The sequence below is a fragment of the Coenobita brevimanus genome, chromosome 14, assembly GCF_032717465.1.
Source record: "Coenobita brevimanus isolate Jiangsu-jjx chromosome 14, ASM3271746v2, whole genome shotgun sequence".
Lineage (NCBI taxonomy): Eukaryota > Metazoa > Arthropoda > Malacostraca > Decapoda > Coenobitidae > Coenobita > Coenobita brevimanus.
This window is the reverse complement of record NC_136967.1, coordinates 584,783-599,462: the sequence shown is the minus strand read 5'-3', so window position 1 is coordinate 599,462 and position 14,680 is coordinate 584,783. Positions and strand designations below refer to the sequence as shown.

General features: G+C 41.3%; 1 protein-coding gene across 1 annotated transcript; it reads left to right on the top strand.

The window, feature by feature from the left end:
• The first annotated feature begins 521 nt into the window (after positions 1 to 521).
• On the top strand, positions 522 to 13,951 carry spn-F (C2H2-type zinc binding domain-containing protein spindle-F). Its single transcript, XM_080286843.1, has 11 exons — positions 522 to 604; positions 4,192 to 4,270; positions 5,679 to 5,811; positions 6,378 to 6,503; positions 6,975 to 7,148; positions 7,965 to 8,121; positions 8,975 to 9,036; positions 9,713 to 9,923; positions 10,549 to 10,735; positions 12,687 to 12,783; positions 13,589 to 13,951. The coding sequence occupies exons 2-11, from the start codon at positions 4,200 to 4,202 to the stop codon at positions 13,853 to 13,855; spliced, it is 1,485 nt and encodes a 494-aa protein (XP_080142969.1). The 5' UTR covers positions 522 to 604; positions 4,192 to 4,199; the 3' UTR covers positions 13,856 to 13,951.
• The last annotated feature ends 729 nt before the right edge of the window (positions 13,952 to 14,680 follow it).

Genomic DNA, 14,680 nt, shown 5'->3' with positions numbered 1-14,680 from the left:
TATCGGAGAATGCATACTACGATACAGTACATGTTTAAAGTTCGTCATACGGTTCCCTTTAAACTTTTAAAATCTGAAATTTAAATAGCCATGTAAAACAACGTATCATGCAGCTCCAAAGTGAAATTCACATGTTGCGTATATCATTATCATTCAAATTTGGCCTTAACCTACTGAGACAATCAAACTGAACACTGTGATTTCAGTTCTAATAATCTCTGCGGCAACAACTGATTCTGTATCTGCATTGACATTATTTAGCTATGGTTGAGGAAGAGGGGTTGTTTGTAAAAAAAAATGGAGGAGGGGGGGGGTTGCCCGAGTATTATCTCTATAATCCCTTTAAAGTTGCCAGCAACCCCACGTAAACAAATGTTGTATAGATGAAGCAATGTGATCTTACATAGAATCAAATGTGGCAATATAAAGTTTTAGAAGCTTTTAACGCTACATAGTTTGTTCAAATACTATAAATGCAGTTCATCATGCGGAAAGTTTCTGAACTTATTTCTTTGTGTCCTTGGATTTGTTGTGGAGGCTATCGAAGTGTCATGAGACAAGTTTATAGTCATGTAACTATTCGAGATACGATGAATCATATAAGGTACGGATCTCCTTTCATTGCTCAGTCGTGTGATCAGAATCACTGTCAGTTATTCATGTATTTAAAAACCTTTGATGAAGTTTTGGGCTTTCCCATGACACCATCATTTTCTCATAGACTTATTATTTTTTTTTTTTTTTAGTGCGTAAATCGAAGTTAGTTTTTGATGGCATTTTTCCACTATTATTGAGAATCAAGGAAGAAGTAGGTAAATATACACTTTACTTGAGGCAGTAGAAGGACCTTACCAATTAAATTCACATTCTTCCAGTTTGTTTTCTGTGTTTTTCTGATTTTTCAGGTGGTAAATTACCTTTTCCAGCTGAAAAATTTCCCGCTGTCTCTATCATCACATTCCTTAAGCTGTACCTTTGATTGTTTGTCTTACTCAACAGACTCAAAGGTGGTTTCTGAACTGGATGCTAGGTTAGGTTAGGTTAGGTTGGATTGAATTATTAGGTACAGTTAAACTAGATTAGAATAGGTTTAATTAAACACTTATGTTAGGACAGTCTCCTCCACCATTATATAGATGAATTAAATAAGTTGACATCAGCGGAATATAAAACATAAAACGGAACATAAACAACAGGGAAACAGATTTCGCATGAAACGTTCATTTACAACCCCAGGAATATTCAGAAAACTATAACAGACTATCAGGAAGCCGAAGAACTGATTTGGTAAGGTGCTTCTATTGCCTTAAATAAAGCACATGTTTGCCAAGAAATGATTACCTTATCGATTTTTTCGGGGGGGGTTTTATGCCGTATCCTGTTCTCTTTTTTTTTTTTTGTAAGGGCTTAGGTTTTGGAGCGTGTAGAACTTAACAACCAGATGCCCTTCCTGATGTCAACCAGTGCTGTAACCCACTGAGTCACAGCTGCTATTACAGGAGATTTATTGATCATATTATTGTTTAAAATGCAGGAAGTGAAGGGTTATTTATTTTGAATTGTTAGGGTAGTATTTCCATCATTTAGGTAATTATAAAGGATCATGTGGGTATTTTTTCTTTTATGTGGGTGTTTATTTAGGCTCATTTTGGTATCTTCTCCTTCATTTGGGCATATATTTAGGTTCATTTGGGTAATTCCTCCTTCATTTGGGTAATTTGTAGGACTCGCAGCATCCACATGAACATGTGGTAGGTATCATAGGTGCAAATAGAAAAGAATTTTGTTTGAGTTATTACATAGCTCATGTAGCTGCCTGGAATGCAGTCTCATATTAATGCAGAATCCATAAAAAAAATTGTGGTTCAGAAAGAGGAGGAGGTAGAGACCAAGGATGAGATAAAGGAATGGAGTGGAGAGATATATAGGGAGGTGGGTGTCATTTGAAGGAAAGGTAGCCAAATGGCGGAGGACAGCAACACAGGGACAGTTTGTTTGTGGCTACCCCTTATGGGATTAAGATGTGTGGCAATAGATAGAATGATTTTTACAGTCCAGATTTCTCAATGAATTTTTAACCAGTTTTTCCTTTGTGGTTCATGTAATGTCTTTTGAATAATAGAATAGCTGTAATAATATGGAACCATAATTCAGATTTGCACCATTTGATATGGGTTCACCATCACCTTCATGTGTAGCATAGACTTGTTGTTGGTACCAGATACAGTAGCTATTCTTGGGTCTGGTATGTCATGTAAAGGGTTTAATTCTAAGGGGTAATTGAGATTTATTGCTCACATTCTGCCACTTAGGGGTTAGCTACTGGTAATTTTTGCCTTAAATACTGTATGTGAACTGAGTAGCCACATCCTGGTCCCCTTCATTCTTGATGGGATAGTGTAATTGAAGTTGTTGTTGCCCTAAGTTCATTTGAAATGGGAACCCAGTGGATTGCAGGCTGAAGTTGCCCACCTCCTGCAGTCAACCATCCTTCTTTCGGGGGATAGGATGGGAGTTAAAGGGCATTTATATAACTGGGCAATGGAGCTGCGTGGGTACTGGTATATCGGTGCCACCATCAGAAGCTGCCCATCTCCAGTGCCACAGTATAGGTGAAATACCATAGTATAGCCACTGCTTTATGCAGTAATGTAAAGTTGCTTGTTCTTGGCAGAGTTTGCAAAAGATCTTGACATCCAAAACGTAGGAAAGCAAGTGAAATGTAGGTTCACTGTAGTTTGTCTTTTATTCTTATTTCCCTTACCAATTTATGGTACAGAATCCATGATTAGATTAGATTTATCATTATTTTTCCTGTATTTTTCATTTAAAAAAAAAGAAAAAAATTGAATGTTCAAAAACTTGGTGCTGGATATGAGAAATTATGTGTAATTTACTTTGGGAATAGTGTATTTCTTGATTATCACTGGCAAACTGATAAGAACTTTAGCTATCAAATTCTCAGGGACAGTGTGGTTGATGGTTGATTATTACACTGTTTACATGTGCAGTATAGAAGGCATTGTCAGTTTTCATTCATTCATTCATTGCCAGACGCCATGTATCCCAGACGGGGTGGCCAAGGGCTTAGAGTTAATTGTTTTACAGGGAGGGGCACTAATCCTCCACCAACCCCACTTGACACTTACTTATGATATATTGTTTTCCGGGTTTGTTACTATCAGTGTTTATCAGCGAGAGTTCTTATCAGGTTGCACATGGTACGTTACCTGTAGTGCCCCACTAGACTCTGTTAGGTGAGTGAGTGTGCTAGGAAGCCTTTATCTCAGCACCTGATAAATATTAAGAGGGAGGGAAAGAGTAAGGAAAGGGAGGAGTGAGAATCAGTCAGATCAGTTCAACTGGTGCCGTGTCCCTTCTTAATAAATCCTAATATTAAGGTTGGCCTTGGTACAGCTGATGTTTTCTCGGAACTGGAAACTAAAGTAAGTGCCAAAATCAGCTATAGTAAGTACTTCCCAATAGTTGGTGGATTTTACAGTAACATACAATATGTAATACGTAGTATAGCTATGGTATTGTATATTGTAGTAGGCTGACAGAAGATAGTAAATATAGCTACTATAGTAATGGTGCAGATAAATTGCTTTAAGAAAACCTGAAAGCACATAAATGTAAAGTTCAGTGAAATATAATACCTTTTAGTTGCAAGACTGCTTGACAGATATAGTAATAGAACAGTGCATTCCTTAGCTGAAATCATAGATCCCCTTGTAAGTGATCTCCTGCAAGTAGTACATATGTACAGGGTGCAGTATCATTTATATTTCCCTCCATTGTACACTTCATAGGACTGATCCTTTTGTGAACTGTAATAGCTCCTCTGTACATATAACAATGGTTCCATTGTAATACAGTATTTTTCAGTAGCTGGCTCTCCCCCCCCCCTTTTTTTGTTTTTTACTCATCTTCTTCCAGTCATTCCACTTTTCTCACCTCATAACAAATAAGTGTTATTGTTGTTATTCTGGCCCAGGCTCATCTGGATGTGGCCCTTACGGACTGCAGGTTGAAATTACCCTTGTTTTACAGTCCACCATACACTATTTCAGAGGATAGGGAGAGAGATGGAGGAACCACCCATACATGTTGGTTCCACCATGTGGAGGTGTCTCTCCAGTGCAAACAAATACTGTAACTGAATTATATTCATTCATTATACATCAGCAGGTGTTATTATGGCTGAGCCACTAGTGGACGAGACCAGTCTGGGGGGACCACAGGACAACAGGAAACTGTCATCACCAGGGTAGGTAATTGCTGTGTACGGTTGCTGATGTGCCATAAATACCGATACAGTACATTCCTTTATGATACGTAATGAGACCATGAACAGTGAAGCTGGAAACCCAGTAATGCTATCTTTAGAACCCAACAGACTTATCATAATATTGTGTAGCTAAATTTCATAATTATTCAGCTTAAAAGTGAAATGATAAATCTGCAACCGTACATTAAGTCTTTACAATATGTCAAGGTTGTTTACCAAACTATCTGCATATTTTCATACAGTTAAGTAGCTGTACTTCTGCCTGTATCTGTCCATATAAGGTCCGCAGCAGGACTGGATCAGCCCCTTGGAGGGAGATTGATAGCAAGAATTAACCCTTCCCTATGATGCCTTTGGATAATGTGTATTATGGATATCTGACTAGAGATTGACTATTTATTACTGTATAATCTTTTTACTGTGACTTAAAATTGCCATCTCGCTCTGTCTTTAATGCTGAATTGCAAAACTAGAATATGATGGTAGTTATAAATACATTAAGTGCTGTGGAAAAAATGTAGAGCTATTGCTTTGTCTGTCCCTTCCATTGAGGTACAGTGGGGCACCAATTTTCGCGCCTAATTGGGTCCCAAAATAATGCGCGAAAGTAGAATTAGCGAAAGTTGGGGCATTGTCTTTATGGAAAAAAGGCTAATTGGTTCCCGTTTATCCTAAAGTAACATCAGATTTTCATTTTCACTTGCAATACAGCACATCAAATCACTATTGTACATTGCATTGTGAGATACAAACAATAAAAACTGTACAGTACTGTACACATTATATGAGGAGAAACATACCACAGAGACCAGGTTGAGGTGTTTAATGGATGTTGGGGGTAAGTATCCGAGGCATAGCCACGCCAGACGTATTGGCGCCACCGCCCGACTTTGAATGTCCCGGCCACTTTTTATCACCACCACTGCCTCCCGGCCCTCCCCCCACACCACCAGGCTCTCCCCCCCACACCACCAGGCCCTTTCCCCACACTACCAGGTATCGTAGAGGCCATTGAACCGTGAGAATCCAACACAGTGGAGCTAGCACGCTCGTACACAATGGCGGGAATGGGTGGACAGTGTGTTGACATGACGTCATTCAAGATGGCAGTGGGTTGCGGGCGGGCGGTGCAGGAAATTCAAAGTTCAAAATATTGTCCCAAACCAAAAATTTGTGCGCGAAAATCGATTTTTTTCAAGCAAAAGTGGAAGTTAGGGAATATTTGGTGCATGCTGCGAAAGTGGATTCCGCGAATCCTGCTGTAGTGAAAGTTGGTGCACTACTGTACATAAAAAAATAAAAGCTGCAAAAAGATGAAAATCTGGATCAAGCTAAGGTGAAGCAGCTACAATGATGAATTGCACTGATGCTGAGTGGTATGTTTCAGGCGGCCATTGAGCGGTGTGTGTAATGGCGGTGAGCGAGGGTCAGGTCTAAGCAGTCCAGCCAGCAGCCCACGCACCCCTGACTCCAGTCACAACTATAGTATTGATGCATCAGGATCAACGTACGCCCTGCAGGTAACACATGTTCACTGGTGTGGAATATTTGGCTCAAGAAGTTATTTAAGATTTTCTGAGTACAGGTTGCCACCATAGGTGAGGTAGTGCCAGCTTAGATTTATATTAGTAATAGTAGTATGTGTTGTTGTAACCTCAGCCTCATCTGGATGTGAACCTAGTTAACTGCAAGAAACTGGCCACTTCAGCTAGGTGTTTCCAGGGGTCTTTTTGTTGAAGTTATGTTGGAGGATTGTTTGTGTTGTGGTTGTGAAGTACTTCAAGTGAATAAGTTTGTGATAAAGTAGCCAGTAGTTAGGACTGAATGAAGGACTATTGTAAACGTATTGTAAAACTACTACAGTATTAAATTCACATTAAGTTAAAGAAAAATTTCCGTTTTTAAAGCAGATTATCCAGTTTTAGGCAATTTACTGTTGCTGTCAGTTTGCATGGAAAAAATTGAGTGCCATTATGGCATACTGTATTTCGTGATTTATAGTGAGAACTGTCCGTAATTATATCGTGTATCTGTATTCTTTGGAATAAAGGTCATCTAATGTAATTTTCTTCACTGGAATCTTCAGGTTGCTCTCAGAAACATGAAGGAGCGCTACCACAAGCTTCAGAAGAAAATGGCACTTATTGAAGATGATAACTCACGGCTCATCACGGGCAAGTCAGAGCTGTTTGGGGAAATAGGGAAGTTGCAGGTAAGGATGTGTGCTTACCGAGTGTTTCTCAGTTGATTAACTCATTGAATCCATTACTTTAGCTTAGAAGTCATTTGTTATTATAGGCTATCCCTGCTGTCTGCAGATGACTTATTTTAGAGTGACCATTTGTAGTGGAAGGATTAGAAATATGGCAGTCTGAAAGAAAGCCTAACATTCAGAGGCTTCAGAAACTTTCTTGAGTACCTTTTCTCTGCTAGTAGTATACCTAGGAAGCTTTATTTAGGCTTACACCAGACCCCCGATTTGAGGCACAGGAGCTTGAGTCTGTGCTGCTGTGGGCTGGTGCATTTATTGTTAGATGACTAGCCTACTTCCCTTGATGGCATTATATATTTGTAACACCTCCAGTCACATTGTGGGGTTGAGCCTATTTATTAGGGCATTTTAACCATGAGACCACCAGTTGGACTAACTATAATCTTGAACCAACTCCCTCACCCCCTGCAGGAGAACAGCATCAAGCTACGAGAGAAGAACCTGCAGCTGAACCATGAGATACACAGCAAGCACCAGGAATGCTGCTCGCTGAAGGAGAGATTCTCGTCTCTCTCCCAAGAGAATATGAGCCTGGCCCGGCAGCTGGCACGAGCTGCTCACGATAATAGGAGACTCACAAAGCAGGTACTGTTGGGTCTATGTTGTTGTTGTCATAGCTCTCATCATTGTCATTATTCATCTTCATCATCATTATTATTATCATCATCATCATCATCATCATTCATGATCATCATCATTCATCATCATCATCGGTGTTGTTGTCGTTGTCATCATCAATGTCATCGTCATCATTGTCATCGTTGTCGTCCTCATCAATCATCATCATCATCACTATCATCATCATCATCATCACTATCATCATCATCATCATCATAGCATAGCTTTTCACTGAATCAGAGAATCCAGAAAAGGAGAACACACGTGTAGGAGAAGAATTCAAATACAGAAGGGTAACTTCAACCCACAGTCCACAAGGTTCACATCCAGATGAGCCTGGGACCACAACAGCAACAACAACAGATTGTATCAGGGGTTGTCAGAATTAGTTACCTATTACTATCCAGTTGATGACGTGAAGGTGTTTTACATCATCTCATAATGTATTGGAAAAGTGCTGGGCCTAGTTTATGCCCATATTTGAGTACCATACATCAGGATAGCAAACAGTCCAGGTTTAATAATATGATGAGATGATGATAGTGATAGTAGTAGCTGCAGCCCCAGGTTCATCTGAATGTAAACACAGTGGACTGTAAACTGAAGCTGGCTCTCTCTTGCAGCCCACCGTCCTCCCCTTGGGGGATAGGGAGGTAGTTGAGAGATGTTTGTATAACCACATTGATCCACCACCCTGTTATATTGGTGCCACAACATGAAGGCATCCCTCTCCAGCACCAGATGATGTTAAAACAATTGATAGTTCACTCCAAACTTTGTCAGGTGAGTACCCTGAGTGATGAGAACCAGCGACTGAAGGAGAAACTGGCCCTGATTGCCACCCAGGTGCGAGCACTGCCAGGTGGTGGGGTGGCAGTGGCGGGGGTGGCGGAACTGGCGCAGTTGACATCACACCGCACCAAGATCATTCCAAGCTCAGGTGCCACATTGTTTCCTTTTTGTTCAAGTGGCTTGTTTGTTTGTGACACTGTTTGTAGGGAAGGGGAAACATTTAAAACTTTGTACCTGTCCTTTCATTTGCTTGTACCTTAAATTATATGTTCTGTTAGGCTGATTGCCTATCTTAAAATGTTTTGTGTGTGTGTGTGTGTGTGTGTGTGTGTGTGTGTGTGTGTGTGTGTGTGTGTAAGAATGGACTGAAATATAGCCAGCAGAGCATATTAGACCTACTGACTTTGGGAGGTACTGCCAGTGTTGACAGTGAGATCTCAGGCCTTTTTGCTTGCAGTCTTTATAAGTAAGCTGCTGGAGTGAGCAGCTGTGAAAGAGCTGCAGGTATTCTGTATTTTCTCATGCATTTCTCTTCAGTCAGAGAATCTGGACAGGTGATTCACTTCCTTTGCAAGATACTGATATATTGACGTTTATTGTACAGTGTCATTTTCTCCATTATGAAAATATGTGTAGGCCTACATTTCATAGGCCTAGTATTGAGTTTTTCATGGAATAAATATTTTTGACTTTGTTATCCTAGCCTTGGGACCCCAGTTCACTGATAGGTATTATGGAATTGGCTCTTTTATTAATAGGTTCATGTTCCATTTTCTAGACATAAAAAATCATAGATAGGTCATCATTTAACAAGTTTCATTAGTCTTGGTAACTACTGTACACAAGTACATGAATTACAGTAGCTATGTAATTATAGACAGATAAAAAAGGTACATACTGTAGGTACCCATACTGTACTGACAGCACTATGCTTTGTCTTGTTTTTCATATTGTCATGCACTGTGTACCAAGCAGAAGTATTTTCTTTGCATTACACACAGATGACCTGGAGAGTTTTGAAGACCTCACCAGATTCCACCCTGCAGTTGACGATTATGACCAGGTAAGATGGTTCAGTTACTTGATTGATGGGATGAGGGAATCAGTCACCTTATCTTTTTAGTAAGTAATGTAAGGAATTATTGACAGAGGTGTACTGTAGGCAGTGCAAAAATAGACATAAAAATGGTTACATGATATTTCATTACATGTAATATCCAGTCCATCCACCTCTTTGATGAAATTGTCCTTTTAAATACTGAACCATGTACCCAATTCCACCCTGTTCAGACTGGCTACTTATCCAGTGATCTGTCTTCCTAATAGCAGTAGTTTTAGCTCCAAGTTCATCTGAATGTGAACCCAGAGAGCTGCAGGCTGAAGTTATCCCATTTTAGCTGTCCACCGTCCTCTTTTAGGGGATACTGACCATCCTGCCAACCACCTGTCCACCTGTTCTGCCCATTTACCTCTCTTCTAACCACCCTTATACTGTATATATCCACCTATCCATTTCCTTCAGCTCTTTATTCACACTGCCTGTCTAAGTAAATCTCTGCTGATCCAGACTGTTCACTTCCCTTCCAACCACCCATGTACTGTTCCAGTTGCTTATCCAATTCCTTGACTCTCCCATCTACAGAAACTCTATTTACCTATCCTGTCCATTCACAATTTTTCTATTCACCCATTCATCCATCTAGTTACCTGTCCAATTCCTTGACTTCTTACATTCACAGGTAAGTGAAGGAATGGATGCCATGGCCTCGGACTGGGGTGACGATGAAGAGAATGAGGATGAGGATGGAAAGATTGCATTGTCATTACAGTCAGCCACCAGGCGCATGAAGCAGCTGTTGTCCAGCCTTCAGGAGCAGCACCAGGGTCTGCTGCTTCTATCACCACTCATACACTCAGTCTGTGTCCCCCCATACAGTCAGAATCACACAGGTATGGATGTGTGTTATGAGTTTGTTCTCATACAGATTTTGTGTGTGTGTGTGTGTGTGTGTGTGTGTGTGTGTGTGTGTGTGTGTGTGTGCGCGTGCGCATGCATGCATGTGTGCGTGCATGCGTAAGAGATACATAGAGGCAAAGAAACAGATCAATATATTGCACTACAATTGAGCTACCATTTAGTAGTATTTCTTCAGGTAGGCAAAATGAGGCCTCACGGGTTATCTAGAATGGACAGTAAGGTACATAGCATTCTGGCATAGAGAAATTTAGCTGATATTACCAGCTGAGGATGGTCATAATTATGAATGTGAGCACCCAGAGATATTATGAGGAAGATTCGGGATGAGGTCCTGCTTTAGGACCTTTTGGATGGGTTTGAGAAGGAAAGTGGCTCAGGATTGTGACGTTTTGAGAGTTGTTGTCTGATGAAAGGATTTACACGTGGTAGAAAGGTCTGTCATTTTGAGATGGCAAATAGCTACAGTGTTAACTTCTGTGTATCACATTTATGTTAGTTTAGGTAGGATTTTGAATTTTTTAGTACACTACAGGATCTGAATTGGCAGTACCTAATACTTCCTGTCCTCTTTCCCTTTTGTAAATGGCCATAACACAGGGACCCTTGGCCAGCGAGACCGTGCCCTCTCCACCCTCACTGTCACTCCACCCTCTGCCAAGCTCCAGGGAGGAGGAGCAGGAGGACAGGAGGAGGTAGAGGAGGAGGATGGTGTGTGCCACAGTCGACTGGCCACCTGCGGGTCAGTCATCAACTCCACTTTCACGTCTGCCGGCGGGATGCATGTGTAGGTGGCAGACAGATGGATGACGAGCTACATTTTATGGGTTTTAATCAAGTTAGTGGGGGCACACACCATCCACTCATTCGATGTAGTGTTGCTCTTGGATGACTGTCCTTTCCTCTCTTCCTTCCTTCTTTCCATCCTTCCTCTTCTGTCATTCTTTCCTTCATTCTTTCCCCTACTTTCTGTCTGTGAGTGAGTACATTGAGTGAAAAGCCAAATGGTTCCCTGTACACCAGGAAACCATTTACTACGCTGGGTGGTAACCATATAACCAAACTATGGCGCCTGGTGGTTTAGTGGGTAATTAAGATGCTTCAGCTAGATTGAGTCTGTGTAGGTTTATATTCAAGGGTTGGTTGAAATTTATTCCGCTCACAATGCTACTCAGGGATGAGTGAGGCTGGTCACTCTCATCTTAAATGTCAGAACCAACCTGTGTAGCCTCGGGTTCCTATGCTCCTCATGGGGCAACACTGGATATGATGATGGTGATGAAATGAAAGAATGCATGGAAAACTATAGGAAAGACAAATGTGAATTCAGCCATGGTGAAGTAATGAGGACATATGGGAGAAATATGTAGCATGCTCATTTTAAAAAAAAGCTTGCTTATATGATGTGTGTCGTAGCTACAAGTTTTCCATCTTATGATGTACTGTATGTTGCAGCTATCAGGTAAAAAAAAAAAAAAAAAAAAATATTGGTTTCTGCCATTATATCTCAAAAGTTTAAGATAAAACTGATTTGTATATTTCATTCTTGTAATAAATTCAGCCAAATGTCATTAAGCAGAGAGTTAACTGGAAATATCCATCATTAATACTGTTATGGGTCGGTGGGGGCGCTCACCATCCACTCACTCGATGTAGTGCTGCTCTCAGGTGTCTGTCTTTTCCTCTTCTCCATCCTTCTTCCCTTCCATCTCCATCTGTCTACTTTCCATCATTCTTTCCACGTCCTTCTTCCTACGGGTGACTTTACACTCCCTCTACCGTCTTTCCTTCCTTCATTCATTCCTCTTCCTTTTTGCCTGTAGGTGACACTACACTGAGTGACAAGCCAAATGGTTTCCTGTACACCAGGAAACCATTTACTACACTGAGTGGTAACCATATAACCAAATTTTGGTGCCTGGTGGTTTAGTGGGTAATTATTGCGCTCCAGTGGGATTGAGCCGGTGAAGGTTTATATCCAAGGGGTGATTGGGGTTTATTGCTCATGTAATGCCACTCAGGGATGAGTGAGGCTGGTCACTCTCATCTTAAGTGTCAGGACCAACTGCCGAGCCCCGGGCTCCTACGCTCCTCATGGGGCAACGTAGGATTGGATGATGGATGGATGGATGAACTCATCTGTCTGGACATTGCTACTCCTCACCCTGCCCTTGGGTGGGAAAAAGAGGCCTGGATAATGATGATAATAACCCATTTAAGCCCAGTTTCCTCAATATGGGATGGAACAGGGCATTTTCAAAAGATAATAAAGTGGGGAACCCTGGGGTAGGAACCTTTGAGCTTCACGACTATGAACCAATAGGCGGAGGGTGGTACGCCTAGGACCTGTACAGCCCAGTCCGTCCCACAGGAACCCTGGGAGCCAATAGGTTAAGCATTATTGCTGTTTGAAGGGTCTGAAAAAACTGAGTGTGTGTTAAGTCAAAGATCTCCTAGGCTTTGAGGGAATTATACTGTATGAGGTTGTAGAATCTGTGTTTAATAAATGTCATAAAAGTATATATAATCACGCTGCAAACTGTTGGGAAGTAATTAGTTGGTTTTGGTACTTGGTTTAGCTTCCAGTGTATAGATAGCACCATCTACAGTACTCCTTGGCTGCTCCCAGTATGAGGATTCCTTGAGAGGAAGTTTGGAATAGTTTAATTGGATTTCATTTACTGACATAGGAAAAAAAAGAAAAAAAGGTAACATTTCTTCTCTTTTTCACTCTCCAGCAGCCCACTGACAGATGACAGTGGGGGTGACAATGTTCATATTGGAGGTGTTGGAGAGGAGCGACCCCAGAGTCCCTTTGACTGGAGACAAGTACAGGTGGGTTCACCCAGGGGTTTTGAGTTAGTCTGAAGGTTAGAGGTGTGGTAGACTAAGATGAATAATTTTTTTTTTTTTTTTTTAACTTTCAATAGTCAGCTGATTGACTCTATCTGGCAAGTGTTTGTAAAGTGTAGCTTTAGTGAAAAATACATGCAGAAAAAAAAAAAATGTGTAGGTGGTTACATCTGTGAAATGGAGCTTGGATTCTGAGGGCTGGAATGGTGTGAATGAGTGTCTGGCTCAGTGGTAGAGTGCCTGACTCTGGACTGATGAATTGTGAGTCGCGCTGCCCCCGGGTAAGCTGCAATGCCGGGAGAGGTAGTGCTCTCTTGTCACCTAGCTGGTTATGGCAGCCATGGCTCAATGGGTTAGAGTGCTCTGACTGAAGGGTCGGAGGTTCATGTCCACTCAAGAGTCATTGGTAGACATCGGGAAGGGCATCCAGTCATAGAGCGCTACATGCACCAAAACCCAAGTCCTCTACCCAGGGGCAACCTCTTAGCCTTTATCAACAAAAGGGGACATGGCATAAAACTCAACAAAAAAAAGAAAAAGAAAAAAAAGTCCTTGATAGTTTTGCCTCTTATGTGCTTTCTCTTTCTTGTATCCTGCCACACCCTCTTAGGTGGAAAAAGGAGATCAGGATGAGGTGGCAAAAGGAGATCAGGATGAGTACATTGTAGTGATGGTATTTATGATGTCATGATTTCATTCTTGTTCAGGTGACCTTACTCTTACAATTCCTTCAAGAGAGCTGGTATAGAGTAGTAGTAACACAGAATTCCTACAACAAATCCCGCAGGTGAGTGATGACGAGGGTGGTGGACGTGAGGGTGGTGGCAGTGGAATTGGCAACAGCAGTGACCCTACACGCCCCGACACCCGCACAGTAAGCACCTCCCCTGACCCCTCCCTGGGTGGGGTTGGAGGTGGAGGGGGTGTTGAAGAGGACGACCGTATATGCCCCATGTGTAATGCCGTCTTCCCCAGGGTGGTGCCTCAAGAGTCCTTTGAGTCACATGTGGTCAGCCATTTTGAGGTTGAGAATGGATTTGAGGTTATTTCTTAGCCCTCTTCCATCTCCAGCCTGGGTATGATCCAGGCTGTTGGTGTTGTTGTGGACCCCTGGCTCATCTTAATGTTAGGGTGGAATGCAGACAGAAGTTGCCCTCTGTCGTCCACCATCCTCCTTTCTGGGGAGTGGGAGGGACCTGAGAAGTGTTTTAAAAATCAGGCAGCAGAGCCACTTGATTATATTGGTGCCACTGCATGAAGGTGTCTCTCTCCAGCACCACATTTCAATTACAGTACAGTATTGCATTGTTGCTCATACTCTCTTATATTGTGTCATTAGAATGCATAACAATTCTTTACATGTGTGCATTGTGGGTTGCGATCAGTTTTCAAAACTTTTTTTTTAACTATTTTTATTTTTTTTATTTTTTAGAAGGGGTGGGGGGGGAGTTCATTTCATTTTGAAATCTTGACCACATCAGTGATACACCTTTAGTGTGTTACAATTTTCTGTTGTTATGAAAACACTACAGTACAGTACTGTATTAGGGTACAGCATTTATGTCCGAAGTAAAATAAGTGACTGATTTAGTAGGGGAAGTGTGTGACCAACAAGAAAAGAACTGATCACACTTCGTTTACCAATTCCAAGAAGTGTGTTTGTCTTGGAAATGAGAGTGTTTTATTGAATGAACTGTATGAAACTTTCATTTATATACTAATGTATTCTCCATTTAATGCATTGGGGTATCTTTTTTCATTATTGTTTATATTTTGTGATTGTCAACTGTAATACTTCACAATTTCATGACTGGCATGGTACCTATAGTCGATAATTTCTGATAACATGAAATACCACACTTAAACCACTTCAGTATGA

Excerpts from the sequence above, each read along its gene's own strand:
- spn-F (XM_080286843.1), top strand. The coding sequence starts at position 4,200 with ATGGCTGAGCCACTAGTGGACGAGACCAGTCTGGGGGGACCACAGGAC. Across the intron at positions 8,122-8,974 it reads CAAGATCATTCCAAGCTCAG|ATGACCTGGAGAGTTTTGAA; the intron begins GTGCCACATTGT and ends CATTACACACAG. Across the intron at positions 12,784-13,588 it reads TTGACTGGAGACAAGTACAG|GTGAGTGATGACGAGGGTGG; the intron begins GTGGGTTCACCC and ends CAAATCCCGCAG.